This window comes from Paroedura picta, chromosome 4 (assembly GCF_049243985.1).
Source record: "Paroedura picta isolate Pp20150507F chromosome 4, Ppicta_v3.0, whole genome shotgun sequence".
Classification (NCBI taxonomy): domain Eukaryota; kingdom Metazoa; phylum Chordata; class Lepidosauria; order Squamata; family Gekkonidae; genus Paroedura; species Paroedura picta.
This window is the reverse complement of record NC_135372.1, coordinates 110,817,581-110,843,446: the sequence shown is the minus strand read 5'-3', so window position 1 is coordinate 110,843,446 and position 25,866 is coordinate 110,817,581. Positions and strand designations below refer to the sequence as shown.

The following is a 25,866-nucleotide window of genomic DNA, read 5'->3' as shown; positions in this document are numbered from 1 at the left end:
CCTTGCTGTGGAAGGGGTTTCAAGTGGCAATTCAACACAGGCAGAAAGCTTCACTACATATATTGTTACTGCACTATTATGATGGATTGCACTTTAAAATCTCAGAAATGCTGCATAAATGGGTAATGGACTGTAAAGGGTTAATTCTTCTCAGAGTCAGAGAGCTTGAATGACAGGATGCTCCAAGGAATCTGATTGGTTAGCACAGAAAGTCTTTTGAATTGAATGCTGAGGAGAAATTCAGTCTGAATTCAGTCCTGACAGAGAAGTTAAACACAGTATACAAGGAAAGTTGGTAAGAGGAGTGGGTAGTAAGGAGAAGACTCCCATTCGGGCTAAGAAAAAGGGATAGATCTTGTAGCAAGATAATAAATTCCCTACCCCATCAAAACAGAGAATAAACTCTGAAGATTGGAGAGATCTCTGCCTTGTGAAACCCTAAGAGTCAGACAGAACTCAAAGAGAGTGTGTTCAGAGAAGGGGGTTAGTACTGGATTGAGAGTACCAGCCTTTCTGAAACCAAAAGAGCCAAAGAAAGAATACTGGAGTGTTTGGGGAACAATGGAACAAAAGCCTCTTGGCTTAAGGATCCTAAGTCACTGTGAAAAGCTTATGAAACTCTCAATAGCTTGAAACATGCATACTAAACTCTGTACATATACTACGTAATTTACTTCAGAGTTCTAATATTGTATTATCTCAGGAATTTTACCCTGATTTCACCTGACGTTTCTCCTGTATGTTGAATAAAATATTTTGTTAATTTGGAATTTCAAAACTTCTCAAGTGCCATTTCAGTTGTTTAAGTTATAGGGAGCTCACATTCCTTTCTCAGGTTCCTGGGCTGAGCCAGCAGAAAAATATTATACTGTGACAGGGTGGGACAGCTAGAGTTCTTCAGGAAAGAAGAAAACAGATAACTAGGATAGCTCAGTCACAAAGTAAATGAAAGAGAAAATCTTGTATCTGAGGGAAGGAATTGGACAGGTGCATCATAGCTATGTATTCTCCTCAAGTCAAACGTTATCCCACAAGTGTTTGAATGGTCACTAGGCATTATCACAGATATTTTAAGGAAGGTGTGCTAGAAAGGTTTGGAGAGCTGACAAGTGGGCTGGAAAACCAAAGAGTCAGAAGATCAACATAGGCAAACTGTGAAATCGCAGAATTTTAGCCAAATGAATTTTAAAAAATTCAGTTTTAGATCTGTGATCGCAAATGCTTTCCAATCCTATTCATGTGACTAATTACTAAAGGTAACTGAGGTACCTTTGCATAACACCAATAAACCTGACACAAAAGTATGATTTTCAGCAACTTGAAAATCTCTAATACGGTATGAACATATTAACGGGTCAGCAATTATGAATGGTGGTTTCAACAACTAGCTGAACAGTTAGCAGATCTCACAATTAAAGAAACGTGTTTAAAGAAAAACAATGTCTAATACCAAAAGTAATCTAACCTAATTAACAGATGGTTCTGAGCCTCAAATAAATCTGAAACTGCAGCATTAACAGAATGCATAACTTCTGGCATTCGACTTATTCAACTGCCTCTTCAACCGTCTGTGCAGCTGCCTTGTATTACAAGTCTCTCTAGAGTACCCAACTCCGTATAAAGTGTCAACAAAGACTATATTTTAATTCAGTTAAGGCCAGACCTCAGAAACCTAAATTTTGGTGACCTCCTTAACAAATGTTTTTCAGCCAAACATTTCATTCAGCAATAATGCTAAAAACCCTACAGAAGTGCAATTTTAAGAGGATTTTTAAAAAATAGAATAGGAACCTTCTCACTTTTCTTTTGAACCTTACAAGAGAGGTCATGGCGCCCACTACTCTCCTCAAATACAATTTATTTATACTAGTTAATAAGAGAGGCTTACACTACTTGGATAGTGACTGAAATTCACCATTAGTGTGTGTGTGTGTGGGGGGGCATAATGTTTTAGATATTATCATTTTGATGAAATTTTCCCCCAGGTGTCATGGGTTCAAAATCCCACATTTCTCTAAGTCAGGTAGCAGAAGAACCATGTAGACTTAACAGTGGTTGTTTTTTTAATGCATTGTTTGATCTTAAAGTTACTTGATCTTATTGTTATTATTTAATTATGTTATAATTAAATTGTTCGCTGCTCTGAGACAGCAAGTCTGAGAGGGGCAGTATATAAATAAATGAATGCATAAATGAATGAATGAATGAATGAATACATAAACATTACATCTGAGTCCCCTCTCCATATTGGAGCGCATGCATTTCATGCAGACTGAACTCTCACACTTGGCTGTTATAGAGCTGAAGAAACGTAGTTTGTTCTATACCACAATTGTTATTCCTCACCCTTAGAAAATATCCCTTGAAGTCTGGTGGCAACATGTGACATAATACATATGAGGCAAAGCCAAGTTTTCCCATCTACTCAGTTCCTGTTTGATTGATCTTGGTCTTTGCTTTAAAGCAAAGAAGGATAACTGATGTGTGATTTTGTAGGAATGTTTTAAGCAAAACACAGCATTGCAAGCATATGATAGCTCTAAAGTTTAGTTATTCATTAACACTGCTTACTGCGCTTCAGCCCTGCAGCAAACACCTGTGCAGCAAACTACAAGGAAATGTGTGCCAGATTTCTGAAGTGAGTGACTTAAAAGTTAACAGTCATTCCCTAGCTCAGTGGTCCCCAACCCGCGGGCTACGGCCCGGCGCCGAGCCGCGGCTCCTTCTTCCCTCCCCCCCGCCCCGAAGTGAGAAGCTTGCCAGGCGGCGAGCAAATCGGGCGCCAAAGCGGCCAATTAGCTTGCGGCCCAGCAAGCTTCTCACTTCAGAAGGGGAGGGAAGAGAAGCTTGCCAAGCCGCAAGCTAATCGGCCGCTTTAGCGGCCCGGAGGGGCCAGGAGGGGAAGCCGCGGCCGCCGGCATGATGGCGGCGCAAACGCGCGTGCATGGCAGTCTGCACATGCGCGTTTGCGCTGGGGCTGCCGCGCATGCGTGGGCCCCCGGGCCGCCCTCTCCGCCTACTACTCCGCAGCGGTCCACGGCAAGCGGAAGATTGCGGACCGCTGCCCTAGCTCACCAAAGAACGGCAATATTAAGTTTCTGAAGGTCTAGGCATGGCCTGTATCAAGTCATGTTATAGTGGTAGGTAGCCAGATTTGCCTTCTTTAAAAAGGGAAACCCAAAAGGAAAAAAGGCATTTGTGTCATGCAGCTAAGAACTGCAGGGGCACAGAAGAACCCTAGAAAAAGCAGTCATATTTGTGAAAATGGATGCCTCCTGGAATCCTATCATGCTATCCGCCATGAAGAAAAGGGGGAGGGCAGGGAGTGTGTGCCAGCATCATGCATATATCACATCTGGTAAAAACTGGAAATGACAAGGTAAATACTCTACCATTTTGCAAAAACTTAAGACAGTCTTCCAGTTTTACCCAGCTCCACTCCATATTTCCTAGAGGTTGCCAGCTGCAGTTTGGAAACTGTACATGTGAATCATAGGAATAAGACTATGGAAGCATGGCATACACTTGAAGGAAGAGTGAGTTCTAGGATCTGAGCTTCAGACAGATTCCACACAGAACGTATCTGTTCATTCATCTCCAATCTTGACAAATTTATTTCCTTCACTATATTTCCCTGCCCCCCCAAGTTGAACCCAAACAAATGATAACCTTATGAAGTTAGCTTGTCATTCCTATGTGGTTCTTTAATCTGTTAAACATCTTTATTTTGCTGTTACTAATTTATTGTTTACCCTCTGCCTATTATGTGTGAACAGGTAATTCTGTACGTACACAAAAGCTTACACCTTGAATAAAACTTTATTTGCCACTGGACTCAAACTTTGTTCTGCTGCTGAATCTGGGGGACGTGGTTAGCATTTCCCCTCTAAGCTACAGGTGAGGAGCAAGTTATATAACTTGATTAGTTGAATATATCAGAAGTATTCCCAGCCATTTCTGAGAGGCCAAAGGTAACTAATCTCAACAAAACGTAGAAAAACTAAGTGTTACATTCTCCGAAAGGGTGCTGCTATAACATACATGGCAACATACTCCCCTATCCCTGTTGGCAGCAATTCAAAATCCAGAAGAGAGAATTTCCTGTAATCCACCCCAGATTGCATTGATGCTGGCTGTGGAAGGATAGATTTAATGCTCTAGAGCAGTGGTCCTCAACCTTTTTCAGGCCAGGGACCGGGAGGGGGAGAGGGAGGCCCGGGGACTGGGGGGGGGAGAGGGAGAGTGGTACTTGCCGTGAGGTGCTCGCCAGCAGGCGCAAATACGCAGGGACAGAGCTGCTGCGCCTGCGTGTTTGCGCCTACCGATGCGCGCAGGCGCAAATGAGCATCTCCATGCCTGTGCATTTATGCCCGCAAGCGAGTGCCGCTCTCCCTCTCCCCCCCCCAGTCCCCAGGCCTCCCTCTCCCCTAGGCTTGAGCGATTTGGCTGCAATAGCTCCCGGCTCAGTAAGCACCGTGCCGCGAGGGGGGGGGAGGCACGCCTGTGTCTCTGTCCCCCCCAGCCACAGCCTGGTACCGAGGGCTCCATGGCCCAGTAACAGGCCATGGCATGAGAGTTGGGGAACACTGCTCTAAAGTACTTTTCTATATATAAAGCATTTTAGAATTCTAATCCTGGTTCAATGTATTTGGTAGAAGTTGTTCAACAGTATTACACTTTTTAGAAGTACTTACTTTATTCTGTAAACTGTAGCCTCTTGTGGCGCAGAGTGATAAGGCAGCAGACATGCAGTCTGAAAGCTCTGCCCATGAGGCTGGGAGTTCAATCTCAGCAGCTGGCTCAAGGTTGACTCAGCCTTCCATCCTTCCGAGGTCGGTAAAATGAGTACCCAGCTTGCTGCTGGGGGGTAAACGGTAATGACTGGGGAAGGCACTGGCAAACCACCCTGTATTGAGTCTGCCATGAAAACGCTAGAGGGTGTCACCCCAAGGGTCAGACATGACTCGGTGCTTGCACAGGGGATACCTTTACCTTTACTTACTTTATTCTGAGTCTCAAAATTTAAAATAATGCAACAGTATGACATACCAAAATAGTGTCATAAAACTGGATTACAAAATAGAAAGCCTAGAATTAGGCAGGATCTAGAATAGGCTTTCTCAACCAGGGAAACCCAAGTGGGTGAGAGTTAATTTTTTAAATATTTTAATATATATTTTTTAATTTGTTAAGCAGTTTTTTTGTGATGATGATGGGCCTGGAGGGGGTGGGGAGGGGTCCCAGGTGGGCTATACTTCCCAACCTTATTCTGCACAATTGTGCCACCTCTGGGGTTTCTTGAAGCCTGAAGAATGTTTCAGGGTTTCTCAATAGAGAAAAAGTTGAGAAAGACTGTTCTTTTTCTCATGCAAGCATGAAGCCAGTCACTCACCCCATACACACCAGGTTTCCATCTCTGAAGATATGGCTCCAGACATACCATCCTCTATTCTGAATTTCTCAGTTTTTAAGAGCAGATTTAGGAACCATTAGATGTACAGCATGGAAACTGAAGGAAACTGTTAAAATGTTCTTATATGTAACTGAACATTTTTGAATTGGGGCATTCCAGAAGTAATTTTTGCTTTTGGACTGCACACCCCTTTTCTAAAGGAGACTGGGAAAGATTTCATGCACCCTCTAGGTCACTGCTGCCCAGACTGGGGTTTTCAAAAGTACACTGTAATGGTACATTTGGAAGGAGGCAATTGATAACCAATATGACATGTTGGTGCTGGCTGATTTGTTTACTTTATCTACCTGCTTTATCCAGCCTGAAAGCTGCCAGTACAGTTATACTCAAATCTTATTCATGCAGTTTTACTCAGCGTTTTGTATTGAATGTTAGCATATTAAAAAGGAACACTTTCATTACTCACAGGGAATGGGACAGTGCAGCTTGCTCATCTTTATAAGGGTTTTCCATGGTTATCATCTGATCGAATGCTTGTCACTGCCTACATTCATATTCTGCTAGTCTATAAACACCACCCACTCTAAATTCAAAAGCTGAAGCACAGGAAAGTGCAGAGAATCTATACCAGCAATTATAATATACTGTTATTTTAAGCAATATAGACTTCAAAGATCCTCTGGTTATCTTTAAAAGCTGGATTAGAGAAAGTCCCATAAAAAGTAATTGTCTTGTATGCCAGTTTTGATCCACAGAAATGTCAGCTTCTGCTCAAGGGAAACTGAGCTGTGGAACTGTTGGGATGGGAGCTTTGTATTTTGGCTGCAAAACCCTAAAATCGTAACCAACATCCCTAATGCACAACTCACACTTAACAGGCCAAGGCTATCTTTAAAAATGTGAAAGTGATTATTGTTACTTGATTATCCCTCCACAAAGGCCTGTAGTCACACACACACACACACACACAACTTTCACACTTTTCTATACAACATGGAAATGACCATTATAGAAATTACAAACATGGAAATGCTTTAATAAAGATGGCGGAAGAAAAAGGAAACTAGCACCATTATGCAAGGCGGGGGTGGTGGGGAGAGGGAGCACACTTGCATGGGGTTGGGGGCTGATCCGAAACATTCTGGAACTATAAATATAATATTAAGATGTGACATCTTATACTACACCTTGGAACGCCTGGCCTGATGATTCTCTGATTCCATGTGTGGCCACATGACCTGTTATGGCTTATCTGGCTTATACCCTTCCATTAAGCTCTATTGGCACATACTGAACTCTGGTCCTTAACAGATCACTTCTCTCTCTCAAGAGTCACAACTTATCTATAACCAGCAATCTCTTTTTTTTCTACCACATCTCTATCACCTCTGGTTTTTGCAATTGTCTTATATTCAGTTCTTAGTTCAGGGAATCTTTGGGGGCAGAAGAAACAAAAATCCCCCCCTCCCCGTCCAATATATTGCTTAATCTTAAAGTCACTCACAATTCCACATACAATATACTGCATGTGTAGCATGAACCAATGTTTATGTAATAAACTAAGCCTGGGAAGGTAAAAATAAAACATGCCTTAATCTCATCTGTAAGGCATATCCCTAGACTCTGCTATGGCAACCAGAGCATGAGCAAACCCATTTTTTCTCTCTGTCCACAGAATTATTTCATCCTGCCTTGCAAGTAGTAACTATATTCACATCTGGAAATCCCAACTACATGCTGAAAAATACATGAAAGCCAAAACAAACTTCAGAATTCATGCAACTAATTTTATCAGCCATAGGTACAAAGTGATTTCATTTGAATACCTAAGTGATCAAGCCTTGGTTTCTTTTGCATTGATCTTGTATGTAGGAAATCTTCAGGCGCTAGGTGCTTGCTATTTTGAGAAGAAATTGTGCTTCTGAAGCATGAAAATAAGAAAGCTACAAAATGGGGGCGGGGGAGGGAGTGTATCACTGAAGAGAGTTTGATTAACTTGTTTACTGTTTCAACATAACAGGAACTCTCCAGAGTCTGAGGGAGTGACTTAATTGCACAACAATGGGTCCTAATAAGCAGCTTAATTGATAGCAAAAGAAAATTGTTTAATTAAGCAAGCAACTACACAGAAAGTAGTCTGCATATATGGCCTTTCGAATCTCAAGCTGGGGAATAGCTTGCAATATCACTTGAGTTGGCTGGAAGGAAGAAGTATAAGTCACAAGTCCCACCCTGACTGCTGCAGGCCCAGATACCTAAGGCTGGTGCATCAAGTATATGAGCTTTGAGGTGGTGGCTGAGTAATGCCCAATTATAGCAGTCAATGGAGAAGATCTGAGTTAGGATATGGGAATGTGCATTAAGTGGTGGCAGTTTTAATGTGTGCTTTTTATTAAGCTCCTTGAGTTTGTGAAACTGATTTAAAGATAATCTCTTAGGTGTGTCATCCAGCTTTAAGTGTTCTTCATGATTCCAGATTTTAAAAAATAGGTTTTGTAGTGCCTCATGTATCTCCTCAAAGCGACATAAAACTTGCAAGTAACAGCAGAATAAACGAATGGCTTAGTATCAACATTAAGTGGCCTCTGAAGGCATTTCAGAGCTGTTTTTACGTTGTGCTGCATGGTTACTTCCAACCTGTTATGATTCAAAGATGCTGAAGTTGCTCAGTAAAACTACTGATCACAACAATACCAAATAACAAATGTACCACTGAAATATGGAGACCACGTAGTCTGACTTTCTGTATGAGCTACTTTACTGCAACTTATATAACAGATTACATTTTTAAAAGTTGCATTAAAAAGGAAATGGAATCGCAAAAGCTACCAGATTCTCAGTTACAAGCACTCATTATCCATAGCTTAAAGATAGGAACTAGTCTTGGATCCTATGTTAGTTCTGCATCCTTTGCTATATGTATGATAGTCAAGGAATCGCTTAAACTTTTTATCAGAATGTACTCATGAAGGGCTACTTCAATCCATAGATTTCCATCCTCTCACTCACACTGTTATAAGAGTGAATACCAGAATTACATTTTTGAGAAACTTCTAACCGTCATGGCTGTCAAAAAGAGTCTGAAGTACCATAGTGTACCCTAGATGGTCATAAATTCAAAGAGAAGTAATGCTTCTGTCAACTCTAAACTAATTTTCTTCAGGACTTGGAAACAGAAATGAAAGTAATTCAGGACACTTTCCAATAATCAGATTGTAAATTTAACTTGGTAATGTGTGCTCACAAACTTGAACTTCTTACATCTGGAGAAAGAAGGTGGAACCAAACAATGCCTATATGTACAACAGAACATCTCACAAACAGGGCAGTTCTGTCTCTTTAACTTACTGAAAACTTTCAGTCCTCCATGGCCATGAGCAATACCCAAACATGCTAGCAATATTGTAGAACATGGCATATGAGAAACACACAGTGGCTTAACAAGCTCATCTGGTTCTGCATCATTTCCATTTCAAAGCCTTAGTAAAAAAAAAAAAAAAACCAAGGAAATACAGTTCCTGCTTGTTGCACAGAAAAAAGAAAATATATTTAAATGATTTACCAATAATCCTCCAAAGAGTAACTGCAGCCAAGATTAGAAGAGTTTGCATCTCTATATCATTGAAGTCCTGGGCTACAAAGAACTTATTTCAGGACTTTTTCATACCCACACCTTCCAAAGAAAAACAAATCATACACCAACACTATATTCAGGAAAAGCACAGGTAATCTGTGAGCAGAATCAGCCCTCAGCAAGTTGCAATATAGCACAGAAATTAAAAGTCTTCTTACTCTGAGTGTCTTTGCAATCGGGGAAGGAGACGACGGGGGAGAATCAGATTGAGACTTTCTGTTTCGAGTAAATTCCTTACTCCTGGTATACAAGGACGACATAGTCCATTCAGGGTGGTGGCAACAGGTCACCTCTCAGTAGCAACAAGATCCAACTCTTCACTTCTGTCTCACTATCTGCAGCTGGGTGGTGCCTTCTAAAGTAAGAAGAAACTAGTTTGACAATTATAGAATTTTAAATGCCATTCAAAGTTATACTTTTTTTGGGCACCAGACTGGCAACAGAACTGTCATTGTGTGCTGCACTCCATAGTTCTTTAACCATGAGAAGAAATGCCCTGAGCAGCTGCTGTTGGCCGTGTAGAGTGCCACACTGTGCCACCATCAGACGTGAAACCACTCTCAGGTCTTCCACAGGTTTTCCTTCTAATCAGAGCTTTCAAAGGACAAAGCCAGAATATTTCCAAACAATTGCAAATAGCCAGAAATCCAGTCCTAAAAATGGCAAAATCCGAAGATTATTTGGTCGCTCAGCTCAGAAAAGATTCCTAATCAAGGCAGCCTTTTTAAACCACAGCCTTAGCTGATGCAGTTCTTCACTGCTAGAGCAGAGCTGCATCATTCGTATGAAAGTACAAATAAGGAACAAATGTTGCTTCAGAAAGGGGCAGTTCAGATGAAGCTGTGTTTTGTTCCATCCTCCAAGTTAGGAACGCCTTCGCACACTTCTATCTTCCCTCCCCTCTTGCTATTTTCTGACATTCCAAATCCTTACTCGCTCAGTGAGGAATGCTGGAGAGAGGCCAAAGGCATAGATTCACTTTCATCTTGGGATTTGGGCTGCTACTTGTAGGAGAAAGAAAGCAGAAAGCTTAGAAGTGGAGGTCAGAGTAGAATTCAGTAAGCTTGCAAGGTCCAAGATCCAGCCATTAGCTTTACCAGCATTCTGGAGAAAGTTGTGAAAAGGGTTGCTCATTTAAAAGAGGGTTGTTCTTTTGATGTTCAAGCTACCACTAAGGAAACCAAATTGATGAGTGCAAAAGTTAATACTGCATCAGAGTCAAATTGTAAGCACCTAAAACTTATTTATAGAGCCTCTTGTGGCGCAGAGGGGTAAGGCAGCAGTCTGAAAGCTTTGCCCATGAGGCTGGGAGTTCAATCCCAGCAGCCGGCTCAAGGTCGACTCAGCCTTCCATCCTTCCGAGGTCGGTAAAATGAGTACCCAGCTTGCTGGGGGGTAAACGGTAATGACTGGGGAAGGCACTGGCAAACCACCCCGTATTGAGTCTGCCATGAAAATGCTAGAGGGTGTCACCCCAAGGGTCAGACATGACCCGGTGCTTGCAGAGGGGATACCTTTACCTTTACCTTTAAAACTTATTTAAATGGGACACATTCCTACTCAGGTAAGAACACACGGTCACCGCTTAGTTGATTTCTAGACCAGTTCACTCATACAGGATGTACAGCCAATGTTGCTATAAAAGGATGTTACCTGAAGGCCTCAAAAGTAGTAAATAGTAAAACCAATTCACAGTTGTACATATGGATACCAAATAGGTAAAGGTATGACTCTCAGATCACAGTCAATCACAAGAGGTACAGTTATTTGAACAATGCTTTGAAGTATGCCCTACAGAGTTCAAACAGAAGAGCAGTAGGCACCCTGATTTTAACTTCTGACCTCCATTTGTAGCATGTGCTCTCCAAAATACAGCCCATTAGGAGTTGGTATACCTTTGTGTACAATAAATGGAGGCCTTCAACAGGAAGGGAAATTAAAGGAAATCTTTCCTTTATGTGAGCAGACATATGGCTTGCAGGAGTAGAAGAACTTAACTCCAATTTTAAAGGATTAAAGAGAATGCACAATGCCCCAAATTTCTAAATTTGCAATTACTGTTCAAGAAGCATAGGCTCTTGCGGGAAAAAATGCTAGGGGGATACTGGTAAACAGCTGGAATTCACTGCACCTATTTCTTTAAAAATGCTAAATAGTTGGAAACCTGCTAAAAAGAATTCAGTAGAATTTAATCTGTGTAGTTGCTAATTACATTAAGTCAAAAAGCATAAAGTGAGTTTAAAGCAACTTTTAATTCTGTAAATATCTAGAAATACTAAGATATTTTCAACCATTTTTATTAAGATGCAACTAAAATAAAAATTCATGAAAAAAGTAAAGCAGATAGTAAGAGCTGGTGGAACTATATTTTAAGAAACCAGAAGAGTGACTATTATTATCATATATATACACTTCTGCCAATTGAAAGGTAATCAACTGAAACCATGGGAAAGGAGGAACATTAAACTGTTTCCTTGAAAGAAGTCATAATGTCATGAGATCTGTGGCTAGAAGGATAAACAACAGCACACTTTCATCACCACATACATGTGGAACACCCCTTGGCTACCTGACTGTTTTCTCCAATGAGCCAATGAGAACACTTTCACTGGTGTGGGAAGAATGTGGGCTGAGCACATCAGTATAGGCATCTCTATGTCATGTGAAGGTTACACAATAGCTTCCCTATATATACAGCTTTCAACTCATCATGGTGGAGCCTTACACAGGCATGCAAACATTTTTAATGTCACAGAATGGTGCTAAAAAGATTCATGAACTCATAACCCAATTACCCCTAACCTGCTCCCACATATATTCCTTAACCAATGTTCAGTTAGATAAAACTTCTTTGTGTGTATGTGGGGGGCAGAGGTGTAGAAGGTTTTAGTTCTGTAGGAGGGAAATAAAATTCTAATAATGTAATTACCTGAATTTACTCATACTTATCCAACTAATGCAAATTGTGGTGGGTAGTCTTCACAATTACCTGCAAATCTTTGCAGGATTCATGACTGATAGCTAAATCGGAAATGAATGTTCTAGAACCCTTATGACTACGTACAGTGCATTTTGTGTATGAGTGCACCTGCACCCATGAACACACATGTGTTAGGTGCTAGCAGGATGTGGTAGGTGTTAGCAGGGTGGGATGAGTTTCCCTGGCTTGAGACAGGGAACAAATCCTCCCATTCTCTTGTTCGTCTTCTTCCTGTTCTCATACTGATTCTCCCTCTGTGCTCACCTTTCTGCTGTTACGGGGAAGTAGGTTCAAGTAAGTGCATACCCTAACAAAGCTGGCAAAAGGGCCAAGCTGCAAACTCACTTTAAGATGAGATTATTGCCTGAATTTTGTGGGAGGTGGCTGGAGCTTTGCCCCTCCTCCAACAATTCCATCATCACAAGTATGATCTTTCCATCCACTCATCTCCTTTTACATGCCCCAAAGACAGAAGAGACAGAAGAATGATTTGTGAAAAGTGGCAAAAGAAAGTGCAAACTGAGGGAGTGTGAACTGAGCAAAGGAGAATAAAAAGGGAACTCAAAAGAATAAGGAAGGTATATGGGAACAGGGTAGGTGGAAACAAATTGGTGATAGGGAACACATTGGTGATTGCTACCTCAGGAACTACTGCCCTATGCATTTTAGAAGCCCAGGAGCATGTCAGACATACAAACACAAAATCTCTCTCACCTACCTTTGTGTAGAAATTTCTGCACCAAAGGTTTGTGTATTATGCCTATACCAAACAAAATTCATACTAATTGAAGTTATCTATAATTTGAATTTGTAAATCAAACTCCGTTTGCAGACTCTGGCTAACCACAGAGAGTTATTCACTGCAGATATAATACCACACCATCGTTAGCAGTAGCTTAGGACAAAAGAAAGGGGGAAAGAGAGAGAAACTTTATACCAGCTTAGTTGCATCGGGATGATTTGTTCTTTGAAGTAGTATAACTAAACCATGTCAACACATCCTTGCATCAACTGCTAAATGTGTTTGGAGTACACAGCCTATCAACTGTATATTACATTAAATTCAACATAGCACAGACCCATAATAAAAGTACTAACAAAGATTAATCCCAAGAGAGAATTATCTACTGAACCTATTTCCTCAGTAGCAACTAAATACCTTAAAATAGGTCAATCTTTTAAAATTGGAAATGTATGTTATACCATATCCCCAAATAACTTTAATTTCAAGACTTTTCCATTTCTGCTTTTTCATCCATGAGAGTTGGTGTTTCCAAATCATAAAGAGCAATTCAAAACAGCCTACCTTGTAACTGGACAACAAAGTATGTAGTATAGCAGCAAAAACACGCACAACCCCCCCCCCCCAAACACACCCTTGAACGTAACTCAGCTTAACATTAAGGTGCAGTTACTGATCTCTGAATTCTGCACTTATTTCTGTTTCCCAACATTATGTCAATACACAAAGAACAATGAAGTGATTCATAATCAGCATTGGATAGACTTTGCTAGAAAAAGCTGGGGCGAGGTGTGGGTGTGGATGTGAGAGGAAGGCTCTGCATTTAAAGACAAAGTACAGCTATAATCAGTGGCACAATTTATGACACATTAAGCCATAAAGCAGCATCCAGTTTTATGTCACAATGCATCAGTCAACTAAAAACCAGCAAAGTTCTAGCAATTCAAGAAAGGCCTGGTTCAAAATGAGTTGACATTGGAACAAAACAACCCAGCTTTTAAGTGTATGCTAATAGGCTTTGAATTGACTGAGACTGAGAGGGAAAGAGACCTTGAGGCCAGAGTGGATAGTTCAATGAAAATGTCAGCCAATGTTCCACAACAGTGAAAAATGCAAATTCATAGTCAATAGTATAATAGCCCAGTGTAGCTCTGTAGCATTGCCTCACTTGGAATACATATGGAGTTCTTATCACTGGATCTCAAAAAAGACATTGCAGAGCTCAAAAAAGTTTAGAAGAGGGCAATCAAGATGACCAAAGTGCTGGATCACCTTTCCTATGAAGAAAGGCTGAAGAGTTTGGGACTTTGTTTTAAAAAGAGACAGATAAGGACAGCTATAATATAGAGAGGTTTATAAAATTATGGACAAGGTAGATGTAACTTGTTCTTCTTCTCCCAAAATACTACAACTCAGGAGCTTACAATTAAGTTGATGGACAGTGGATTCAAAATGAAAAAAGGGAAATAATTCTTTAAACGCCAAGTGATCAAAATATGGAACTTGCTGCCAGAATATGTAACAGAGTTATGTTTGGACTTCTGCAACTCGCTCTACGCAGGCCTGTCCTTATCTTTGATCCGGAAAATGCAACTGGTCCAGAACGCAGCGGCCAGGATTCTCACCAATACACCATGGAGATCTCACATCCAATGATCCCTGGCCCCAAAGAAGTACGTTGGTCTTCAACGAGGGCCAGAACTTTTTCTGTGTTGGCCCCCACCTGGTGGAACGAGCTCCCTGAAGAGATCAGGGCCCTGTCCGAACTCCCAAAATTCCACAGGGCCTGCAAAAGGGAGCTCCTCCATCAGGCATTTGCCTGAGACCGTCAACAGGTGCCCCCTCCATAGCCTGAACCAGTCTGTCCTCTCGGGGGCCTTGGCTGGGTTCCATTCCTGTTGTATTGTTTATCACTGAAATTACGTTATTGCATTGTTGTTGTATTTGTTTATGTTATGTATTAATTTGTTCCATGTATCCCCCATATTGTATGTCAACCACCCTGAGCCATATGGAAGGGCGGTACAGAAAATAGACAGACAGACAGACAGACAGACAGACACATCTCAGCGAGTTAGGTACTGAACATATGTCAGGGGTCCCAACATGTTGCTAATGATCCCCATGGCACTAAGTGTTTTTATAAAGGAGAGGGATAAATGAAGCATATGCCTAGCAGACTGGCCATCAGAGATCTGATTGACTGGACAGACTAATGTTGTAGTGGCAGCAGCAACCAAAATAGTTGGTTTATTCTGTCTCATTGCTCTTTCCCAGCATATTTTTTAAAAATATATTTCTTCTCTCCTGCTCTTAAGCTTCCTGTTTGGTAGGCTCTGCTTCCTGTGGTAGACATTTTGTGGTAAATTCTGCCTTCTGTGGCAGCCATTTTGTGGTTGGAGCTGCCTCTTGAAGCAGCTATTTTGTGGTCACACCCACGACCCTAGGTCAGAATTCTGAAGGTACCCTCAGGGTCAAAAAGGTTGGCAATCCCTGCTATATATACATCCTCCTCTCTCTAATTTTATCTTATTACTAGGATCAAAGCCCATTTTTAAAAATGGGCATGCGGAGGGTTGGGGAGAAGGCAGTGCAGCCGGGCTGTTCCTTTGCCGCGCAGGAAGCCCGACATGCCCAGCAGGCTCCAGGCCGGGTCTGGAGCATCCACTGCAGTAAAGGGACAGCCTAGCCACGGCTGTGCTGCGGCCAGGCTGTCCCTTTGCCGGGCTGAAGCTGTGAGGACCGCCCTGACCGCCGCCTACCTTGCTTGCCTGCAGGGTAATGGTGGTGGTCAGGGTGGGCAACATGGGGGCCTGCCGACCCATCAGTCAGGGCCAAGGGGCCAATTGGCCCCTTGGCGGCGGACTGACAAGGGCCCTTATGGCTTTATTTCTACCGCCCCCACGGAGCGGTTTAAAGATATTATAAATTCAGTTTCTTTGCACTTCTTTCTCCATATGTTTGCCATGTCCCTATCTACATTTAATACCTTTATCTGGAATTCATAAATACAGAGCATAGCATACCAAAATCCTGAAGCATCATGTTTTTTCCATGCTATTAAAATGTGTTTTTAGATTACAATAGTGCAGCTCATAACAGTCAGGCAAGTTTTAAAAATCCTGTCAGATAGACTGCTGTATTAGAAATTGTATAAAGTAAATACAGAGAGAATATTTCAGAATGTCTTGCTACTAGCTTTTAAGTAGTAATTTCACTGGTACAAGTGATTCTTGCTAGTAATCAAGGACTAGATGTTTTTATTTGCATAAAATCTATCAATACCTATAGTTTATCTCAAGATTAGAAAAACTGTCAAAAATGACCTGAATTCACACTGGCAAGATCTTTGGGACTAGTAATTGTGACAAGCAACTACTTAGCTACCACATTCATATAAACACAGTGGTACATTATTTTTAAATATCTGTTGTCCCAAAACAAAGAACTGGCTGATATTCAGGGGAAGAGGCCAACTCCAGTTAATGGATAGGATCCGGACTAAGTTTTCTAATGGCAAATCTGAGCTCTCCTGCCTTTCTCCTTCCACTATAGTCCACTGATCTCCATGAAATGCTATTCTTGGCAGACAGGAAAGCCCAAGGAATGATATGAAGGGTTGCAAAAGGAAGTGGGAATTGCTGGAAATTGCCAATTTAAGTTGGACCATTTGTTGTAAACATATCTTATAATACATATTACATTCCTTAGAAGGATTTTTGTATCATATGGTTTTATTGGAAATTGCCAACAGAACTGATAAGAAGTTCTTAATCAGAAACATACTTCTGTTCCTTAGGTCAGTGGTCCTCAACCCCCGGTCCGGAGACCGGGACTGGTCCGTGGATCAGTCAGTACCGGGCCACGGCTCCTTCTCGTCCTCCTCCCCCGCTGCTGCCTCAGGGGCTGCCCTGCCACTTTGCCGCCCGCTCACCTTTGGTGCTCTCCAGCGGCCGCCATGGCTGGGGCTCCCCCTCAGTGTGGCACTGCGAAGGTGCTGCTGGCAGCACCCCCCAGTGGGTCGTGGGTAGTCAGGGGCACCGGCAGGAAAGCAAGCGGAGAAGGGGCTCAGGCGGCAATGGCAATGTCCCTCTGCAAAAGACTACCCCCCCCCCCGGGCCCCAGTAAAATTGTCAAGTGTTGACTGGTCCCCGGTGATAAAAAGGTTGGGGACCACTGCCTTAGGTCATTTAAATTATTCTCAATGTTTTATGCAAGGATGCCATCCTTTCTTCTAGAATATTAGTTGGTCTTATGCTGGTGCCAAAGATTAGTTAGCCTGACACAGGATCTCCTTAAGTGGGGCCTGACAGATATACATATATGTGCAAATGGGTTCACATTTGTGATAGCTGCCCTCTCCAACTTTGTGAGATCAGTAAGGAAGTTTTATGTTAGTATTTTAACAACTCAAATCATAAACGTCCTAAAGCAGATCCACTTTTTATTGGGCCATCTCCTTGTTCATCAGATCAGCAAGGTTTTATACAGACTCCAACCTGTTCAAGACGTAAAATAAATATAGCTGAGTTATAAACTAAGGAAGCTTCAATAAAAATGCTTTAGTCCCTTCACATAGCAACCCAATCTCAAATAAACATTCATTTATAGGCAGAGCTGATATACTTCTGAAAAATCTATTTTCTGTTTCATGATAGTAAGATTATACCTTGTGAGCAAACACTAGACAGAATTTGGGTGGGCTGCCACCAGACTGTGTTGTAAACATAATGAAAAAAGTACTATGGCAATTTTCCATTAAACAAAGACAGATTTTGCCTGCAGCGTACTGAGTAGTGATCTATCATGACAGATCACCAAGTTCTGAGGTCTTAAAAATATCACTGTAGAAGATTCTGTGCATTAATTAAAAACAGAACAATCCATCTGTAACGCAGGATTTTCTTGCACAGTATCCATGTGCAAGTTCAGTAAAAGTCAATCTTTTTGAAAGTTGTGAAGTTAGCTTGACATGTATTTTCAAAATCTATCCTCAGACCACAGCTCTCACTCAGTTTATCCATAAAGCTGGAAAGAAGAAAAACAAAACATAGCAACCAAGAGGAACATACTTTCATTCATCACCCACAGACCAGGTACTTGGCATATGCAGACGTTTCAGCACCCTTAAATATGGCATATTTGAGGAATAGTTTCTTAAATATGAGTGGCTGAAAGGGAATAGAATGTGTATTACAAACACTTATCAGTTTGAAGAAAAGGCTAGAAAAGTGGATACCTTTCCCGATTCTCCAGACTTCAGGCCAAGAAATGGACTCAGAGGGCTAGCACATCATCCAAGGACTGTTGTATACACAGTCACAAAGAAAATTACATAAATTACAGTGCAAGACTATGAGTCCAGATGCTGGGAATATCCAAAAATAAACATAGTAGCATATATGACCAGAGAGAAGAAAATCTGGAATATAATTTCCTGAAGCTAAACACTTGAAAGACAAACTCCTAAACTGTTTTTTTAGAGTACTCACATGGCTGAAAGATATGACAGTATAAACACAAACCTTTCTATAGTGTCAGAATTGCCATTTGAACAGTAAAAAATAATGACATTGTTCATGAACAGTCATATCCATCATTGGGAAAGTTATGTTTGTGAGTTCTGTTGTAATGTGCACCCCCCCAAAAAAATAACCTACTTCAGTGGTCCCCCACCTTTTTATCACTGGGGACCGGTCAACATTGACAATTTTACTGAGGCCCGGGGGGGGGTAATATTTTGCCAAGGGACGTTGCCACTGCCTGAGCCCCTGCTCCACTTGCTTTCCTGCCGGCACCCCTGACTTCCCACCGCCCACTGGGTGGCGCTGCCAGTAGTAGCTGCGCAGTCCCACGCTGAGGGGGAGCCCCAGCCATGGTGGCCACTGGAGAGCACCAAAGGTGAGCCGTCGGCAGAGTGGCAGGGGAGCCCCCAAGGTAGCAGCTGGGGAGGAGGACGAGGAGGAGCCACAGCCTGGTACCGACTGATCCACAGACCGGTACCGGTCTCCAGACCGGGGATTGGGGACCCCTGCCCTACTTCACTGTTGTAATTAACTTCAATTAAACAAAGAATGTTAACACTCAACAGGCTAAGCCACACCTATGGATGACACCCAAGCAAGTAACTTTCTCTTGCTGGCTACTCTTGTTCGAATTCTGAAGTAGGTATAGCCTCCTGAAGCCTGACTTCACTGACAGTCAGTGTTGAAAAGGTATTTAATGTGTGTATGCACAATGTGCAGCCCTTACAAGAGGAGACTGCATAACCCTTTTTTTAGTTTGCATAGGATAGCTACATAGTAGTTTATATTCAGTAACTAGCACACTATTGGTGGATTCAGGAAGCTCTGGGTAGTTATCAAACCTCACAAATTCTACCCCACATCCTAAGAGGAAAAATAGATTTTTATACCCTGTTTTTCTCTATCCTAAGGAGTCTCAAAGTGGCTTACAATCACCTTTCCTTCCTCTCCTCATAATAGTCACCTTGTGAGATAGGTGGGGCTCAGAGGGTTGTGTACTGGCCCAAGGTCACATAGCAGGCTTTGAGGGGAGGAGTGGGGAATCAAAGCCAATCGAAAAAGTTAGTTGGTTCTTAACTAGTAGTGCGGAGTGCACTAGTGCACTAGTAGTGCAGAGATTTTACCATCTCTGCCAAGCCAAGCTACTAGCGCCCTACCTGGCTCCAGAACACCTAGCCACAGTAATCCATGCAATAGTCACCTCTAGACTGGATTTCTGTACTTTGCTCTACGAAGGCTTGCCCTTAGCCTTGACCTGGAAACAACAGCTGGTCCAAAACGCAGCGGCCAGGATCCTCACAACAACACCATGGAGGTCCCACATCCAGCCCATTCTCCACCAACTGCAATGGTTGCCAGTTAAAATTCTGGATCAGGCTAAAGGGTCTGGTAATTACCTTTAAGGCCATACACGGTCAGGGCCCAGTGTACCTGAGGGACCGCCTCCTTGCCTATGCCCCTCAAAGAGCTCTACACTCTGCCACCACCAACCAGCTAATAATCCCTGGCCCTAAAGAAGCCCGCCTGGCCTCGACCAGGGCCAGAGCATTCTCTGTTCTGGCCCCCACCTGGTGGAATGCGCTCCTGGAGGAGATCAGGGCCCTGACAGAGCTAAAGCAGTTCCACAGGGCCTGCAAAAGGGAGCTCTTCCGCTAGGCATTTGGTTGAGACTAGGCGTAATCAACAACATCTGCAGGGCCCCTGCTCCCTCCCTCCCAGAAATCCACCAATGCATTCTGTTCCTGGATCTGTTGCACTGTTGCCATTGTTACAATTATCAGTTAATAGTATTAATATTAATATTTATATTAATATAAGTTAATAGTATTAATCTTATGGTTATCTATATGTTATGGACTGTTTCTTGTATTGTTTCTACATTTTACATAAACCGCCCTGAGCCTCTGGGGAGAGCGGTATATAATTAATTAATTAATTAATTAATTAACTCTAATTTGTCATGGTAGAGGACAGGAATGGTAGAGGACAGGAAGGCCTGGAGGATCATTGTCCATGGGGTCGCGATGGGTCGGACACGACTTCACACCTAACAACAACAACAATTTGTCATACACTAAAATAACATTCCACAACCGAATTTCAGTTTCCTAAACATTAACTATGTTACACCAAAATATATCAACTGCAGATGGTATCCTATCATTTCCATCCTCAGCATTTATTTATTTATTACATTTATATACCACCCTCCCCTAAGGCTCAAGACGGTTCACATGGAATGAAAACAAGAAAGGCATCAGCATGAAGTTCATGACTCACCAAGTCTCACATTTTCTTTCTCTTTGAGTGGCAGATTAAATATTTTAAAGTTTCAAATAGATATCCTACATCACATTGTAATGAAAGCAAATCAGGGTCACCTGGTTTAATATGCAAAACTGAATATCTAATAATATCTTACTCAATAATGGCCAGATTATAGCCTAACTGCATCTTCTTGCTCCTCTACCACAAGGCCTAGTAAAGGAAGCAAGCAAACAAATTAGCAAGAGACTTAAAAGGAACTGACTTAATAACCAGTGGCAAGCTTCAATATCAGGGACTTTCCAGAACATGAGAGCACAACAGAAATGCCACAGCCCCATTAGTATGGATGATGCACAAAAGGATTTTCAGAAGGAAACCGCTTGTGTAAGCCTCCTACTCAACACAGCCATCTGCATTAAACAAAAAGAAACAAACCAAAAAAGTGTAACTCAGGGAGGGTGCAGAAACAGTCCTGAATGGTAGGCAGCATTCTGGCTGCACAAAAAATTATTCTAGCTGCTAAAAATTTAATGTTGCTTAACTGCTATATTGTGCTATTCCTATCTATGAATGAATAAGGACAGGATAGGCAGATACCTGAGAAATACCAGAATTTCAGCCCAAACAGCTATGCTATAAATAGATAGGGAAGATATGCTTTTTTAATAATTCCAACCACAGAAGCATAGTAGTACATACCCATCCCCACTTTTTTCAAGTGTACAACGTAGAGTGCAAGTAGTTCAGTTTAGGCAGCTAGTACCTACCCACACATACATTCATGCTGGCATGGAAACAAGTAGGGTAGAACCTGCTAGTTGCTAAATAGCAGCTGAAGAATGTCTTAGCTTAATTTGTTTCTCCTCTGCTGGCAACAGAAAGCCCCTTTGTTACATTTGACTTATGGTAACCCAACAGGGTGACTTCACTATTGCTTGCCTCTGCATAGAGACCCGAGACTTCCTTGGTGGTTTGCTACCCAAACACTTAATTCCAAGATCTAATTTAAAGCCTTGTTGGGCCCGGAGACATGAACTGAAAGGCAAATGCCACAAAGCTATTGTCCTTTGTCTCTTAGCTTGAGGGTCATAGTCCAGAGTGGGGAGGAAGATTTTTCATAGCAGGGAGAAAGGGAGAAGATGCACTCTGCATTTTTTATTGTGTTGATTATTATCACTACTATGTAAACTGATCTGGGTCTCCTATGAGAAAAGAGATAAAGTCGGAAATAAATATACAACATTCTCCGCAGGGGAGAGTTACGTGCAACTTTGTTTTACTCTTCCAATATGCTGCCCACATTGGGATTCTAGCAAGCTACTCACCAAGAAGGAAGAGGAGTGATGATTTCACTGAAACAGTGAAATGCCTTGCCAACCTCTGCATCCTTTCTTGATTGCCTGTCCAGCACATGGTGCTAGACAAACATGTCCTCAGCTGCCCACATCACAGCCATCAAGAGTCACAGCTCATGATGGGAATTCTGTGATGGAAAGCTGCCAAGGTGCTCCGTGACCCTTAACCTCAAGTAGACAGGACTGCAAAGATATTGCTCTGCCCTTCTTAGCACCTGCACAACAGACAAATAGACTCTTGTCTACCCAGAAAGATCTTGTCCTATCAAGAGAATACAACAAGGCCCTCCTGATGTCTATGAAATAGAAGGCTTTCTGTTTTGAAAGAAGGTGGAACCACTTTTAGCAAAAACTTTAGACCAGGGTGTAACATTACTGTCTCACTGAAGATCTTCATGAAAGCCAGGTCCACTCCAAGGGCCACCAATTCTCTCATCCTCCTAGAGGATATGACTTTAACCAGAACTGCCACCTTCCTAGAAAGCAAGGCTAATGATCAAGAAGCTAAAGGCTTGAAGAGTGTACTCATAAGACTTGTCAAAACCAAAGAAACCACTATGGAACTTGTTGGTGGTACTAACTTGTTGGTGGTGCCCAGCACCTTGGTAGGTTCACCTGGCCTTTTTGATCCTGGCCCCAACCTGGTGGAAAGAGCTCCCAGAAGAGCTGAGGGTCCTTCAGGAGCTTTCGCGGTTCCGCAGGTCCTGGGAGATAGAGCTCTTCTACCAGGTCATCAGTTGAGGCCAGGGCACAAAAGGTGTGAGGGGTTCCTTCAGGTTAGACATGTATTGTACCAGGATTGGATTGACAGCACCCCTGGACCATCCCTTGAGGCATCAGGAGGGTTTGCTGGAAAATAGGGGGAGGAGGCGGGGGTTTTACTTTTCGCCGTTGGGTTCTGGTTTGTAATGAGGGCTGGGAATTTGAGAATGGTTTTAACTTTTATGTGGTTTTTTTTCTGTTTATGTAACCCGCCATGAGACAGCTTGCTGATAGTGCTGGGAAATAAATCCAACAAATAATAATAAAATTATGTTAGTACCGGGGGAGGGGGGAGACATTAACTAAGCCCTTGAAGAAGCATTGGGACAACTTGTGAGCAAACAAAAAAGAACTGTCAACCAAATCATGAGATGTTGAAATGGCAGCCAACTATACCTTAATAGAAGATACTGCTGACCCTCTTTGTGCTAACAATAATAAATATTCAAAAACTAATGGCACCAGGGTGGTGAAAGGTGCACCCCCTTTGGCACTGGCCCTTCCTCAAACAGCAATCACTTCCTTGAGTGGGAATATCTTGTCCTATCCTGAATCAATATATTATAGACCTCAAAAACAAGGGGGGGGGGAGGCCAAATTCTCCGTGCTGTCAAATATAGGCATTCTATATTGTGGCCCCATGTCAGCAAATCTCAGTCCAGGGGAAACTCTATATACTCTGGATCTACCTCACAAACCACATATGTCATGATCAAAATGGTGCTATTAGGATGCAGTCTGTGTTCTCCAGCATGTTCTTTTCCAGCACTCTGCACAAGAGTGGGAATAGAGGGAGTTCCTCTCCAGGATCTGGAATGAGTCTCCCAGGGATGCAGGGTCAATGCTTGTCAGCGAACAAATCTTGGGGCTTTTCTGGATTTGTATGTGGTGAATAGGTCCACCTGAAAGCACCTTCATCTGTTGAACACCTGGACCAAATAAGTAGCCTGGATAGACCATTCATAATTTGAGAAGCACTGCTTAGTTCGTCAGCAGTGGAGTTCAGAGAACCAATTATATAATGGTCTGCTTCCATGACTTATATCTGAAATTATCCATTATACTGGGTTTTCTGCATTTTCCTGTTTGTACTTCATAACTCATCCAATTGAACTCAGTCCCATAAGAAAGAGTTCAACAATATGAAGTCGGACTTTATTAGCTATGACTTATGCATAAAAAGTGGTAAATATAATATAAATCAATCATATTTTACATGAAATACTTGTGGACCTGCACACAATTTTTACAGCACTCGTTGTACCTCAAATGACAGATGCTTTAAACAGAAATAGCCATGTACCATTATGCTTCAAGTCTAACTTTAAGTGTAGCAATTTGAAAACCTGCATCAGAGTGGCTGGAAATAGAAAAGGAGGAAGTTCTTAAAGCAGGACGAACAGTGCATGCTCTCATATACAAAAATACAAAGTAAAGCTGTATACATCACATAATGAAATTATTTTGAGTGGCCTGGTTGATTATAAGACAAAAACTGCCCTGAAATAAATAAATGTGTTTCACCAAGATGACTGGAAAAAAACAGCTTCAATATATTTTCTGCCATTTATTACCCTGGCCCCTTGCTAGTCTGCCAACTGTGTTTACTAAGATCTGCAATCTTCTTATGAGTACTCTTTGATTACAACAGGTCCTTTGATTATAAAGCCAGAATTGTAAAAGCATGTGCCCGGTTTATGCATAATTAGGGGTCTTACTTTATCACATCTAAAAACGGCATGCCCTCCCACACAGTTATGGGCACAGGCTTTCCCAATGTAATACTGTGCGTCTGACAGAAACTAACACAATGTAGAAAATGCACTTTCAGCCACTGGTCTATGGATTCCCAAAAAAGGAACTGTGTAAAGCAAGCTGTGCTATTTACAGAAATAGTTAAAAGCATAAAACATTACTAGAAGCTCACCTAATACCACTACCAAGCTAACTCTACTGCACTAGAGCAACATGCAGTATCCTCTGAGTAGGGCATACCTCACCATATTAGGTAGTCATTTCCCAGAAAACAAAAAGCTCTTGAAGGCAGATCTAAATCTAACCAGGCAGCTTATAACATCTTACAGAGGAATACAGTCTGGGAAGGGAAACAAGCAGATATGACGACAGATTTTCATGAGGACAAATGTGATTGAAGTGGGGGGGAAGGAAGGGGGGATTCTGCTGGGTCTGTTACAATGCAATATGGAAAGAGAAGGAACAGCATCTCTATAACATACTTGATCTATATGTACATGTTGTATAAGCTTAACTCAGCTTGAAAAGCAGAGTAATCACCTGATTTTTTGTATATTTCAAATGCTATTGTTTCTGATTATGGTTTGAGCAATCTAGTGACATCTCAGTGGTAAGTTACTTAGAACAGAAATGTCAGTAGATTGTTCAAGCCATTATCAGACATTTTCTATAAGAAACATGTTTTTGTTTTTCTACGTGACAAAATTAGAAGATTGTCAATATTTATCCTCTACTACTCCCAAGAATTTTAGGCAAGGGGAGACAGTGTTATTCTCCAGAACCCCCACTGGACTGCAAGGGAGGTTTTGTTTTTTTTTAATTGCTCTATACTATAAAATTTGAGTCCAAAGACAACAAAGAAGTGCACACTTTGAATAATCTTTGTTGGTCTTAAAGGTGCCATTGGCCTCAAATTTTGTTGTGCTACTTCAGTCCAACTTTAGTCCAAGGCTATCCACTTGAATCTTGCTCTGTACTATGAAACTGAACATCTTATGATCAACTGTCAGAAAACCAAGATCACGGCCATTGAGAAAAACCCAAAGATCAAACATTGGAAGTTTAGGGGAACTAGCTAGAACAAGTCACTAACAAATATCTTAGTGTAGTCTTACAAGCCTCTAGTGCAAAAGCAATACATAATAACTCCATTGCTGACTCTGGAGAGAGAAAAGCAAATAGTATATTAACATTTTACCAGTTACAAGGGGAGCACTACATCCCTGCTGCTCTTATCCCATTTGAAGTATGGCTCATTTCTGGGGCAATCATCCTCTTCCTTCTCTCTACTTGAGAGAGTTCAATCCAAGTTCCTCAAAGCTATTTTGCTTCCCCAATTGGGTATGAAACTCCTGGATCAGACTAGAAACTGGCATGATAAGGGTTGAAGTCCTACTTGTCCCCAGAACACCTAGCCACAGTAATCCATGTG

At 41.8% G+C, this 25,866-nt stretch overlaps 1 protein-coding gene across 18 annotated transcripts in view; it reads right to left on the bottom strand.

Annotated features, from left to right (window-relative positions):
• PPP1R12B (protein phosphatase 1 regulatory subunit 12B) overlaps positions 1 to 25,866 on the bottom strand; it is a 136,681-nt gene that overhangs the window by 36,569 nt on the left and 74,246 nt on the right. Inside the window, exon 1 of one of the 18 annotated variants that reach the window (XM_077335050.1) lies at positions 9,206 to 10,049. The exons of 16 other annotated variants lie outside the window; for them this stretch is intronic. In XM_077335050.1, coding sequence (XP_077191165.1) covers positions 9,206 to 9,307 — 102 coding nt within the window. In that variant the 5' untranslated portion in view covers positions 9,308 to 10,049. Of the gene's footprint in view, positions 1 to 9,205; positions 10,050 to 25,866 lie in introns of those variants that run through there. One more of the 18 variants, XM_077335047.1, reaches the window with a different exon arrangement.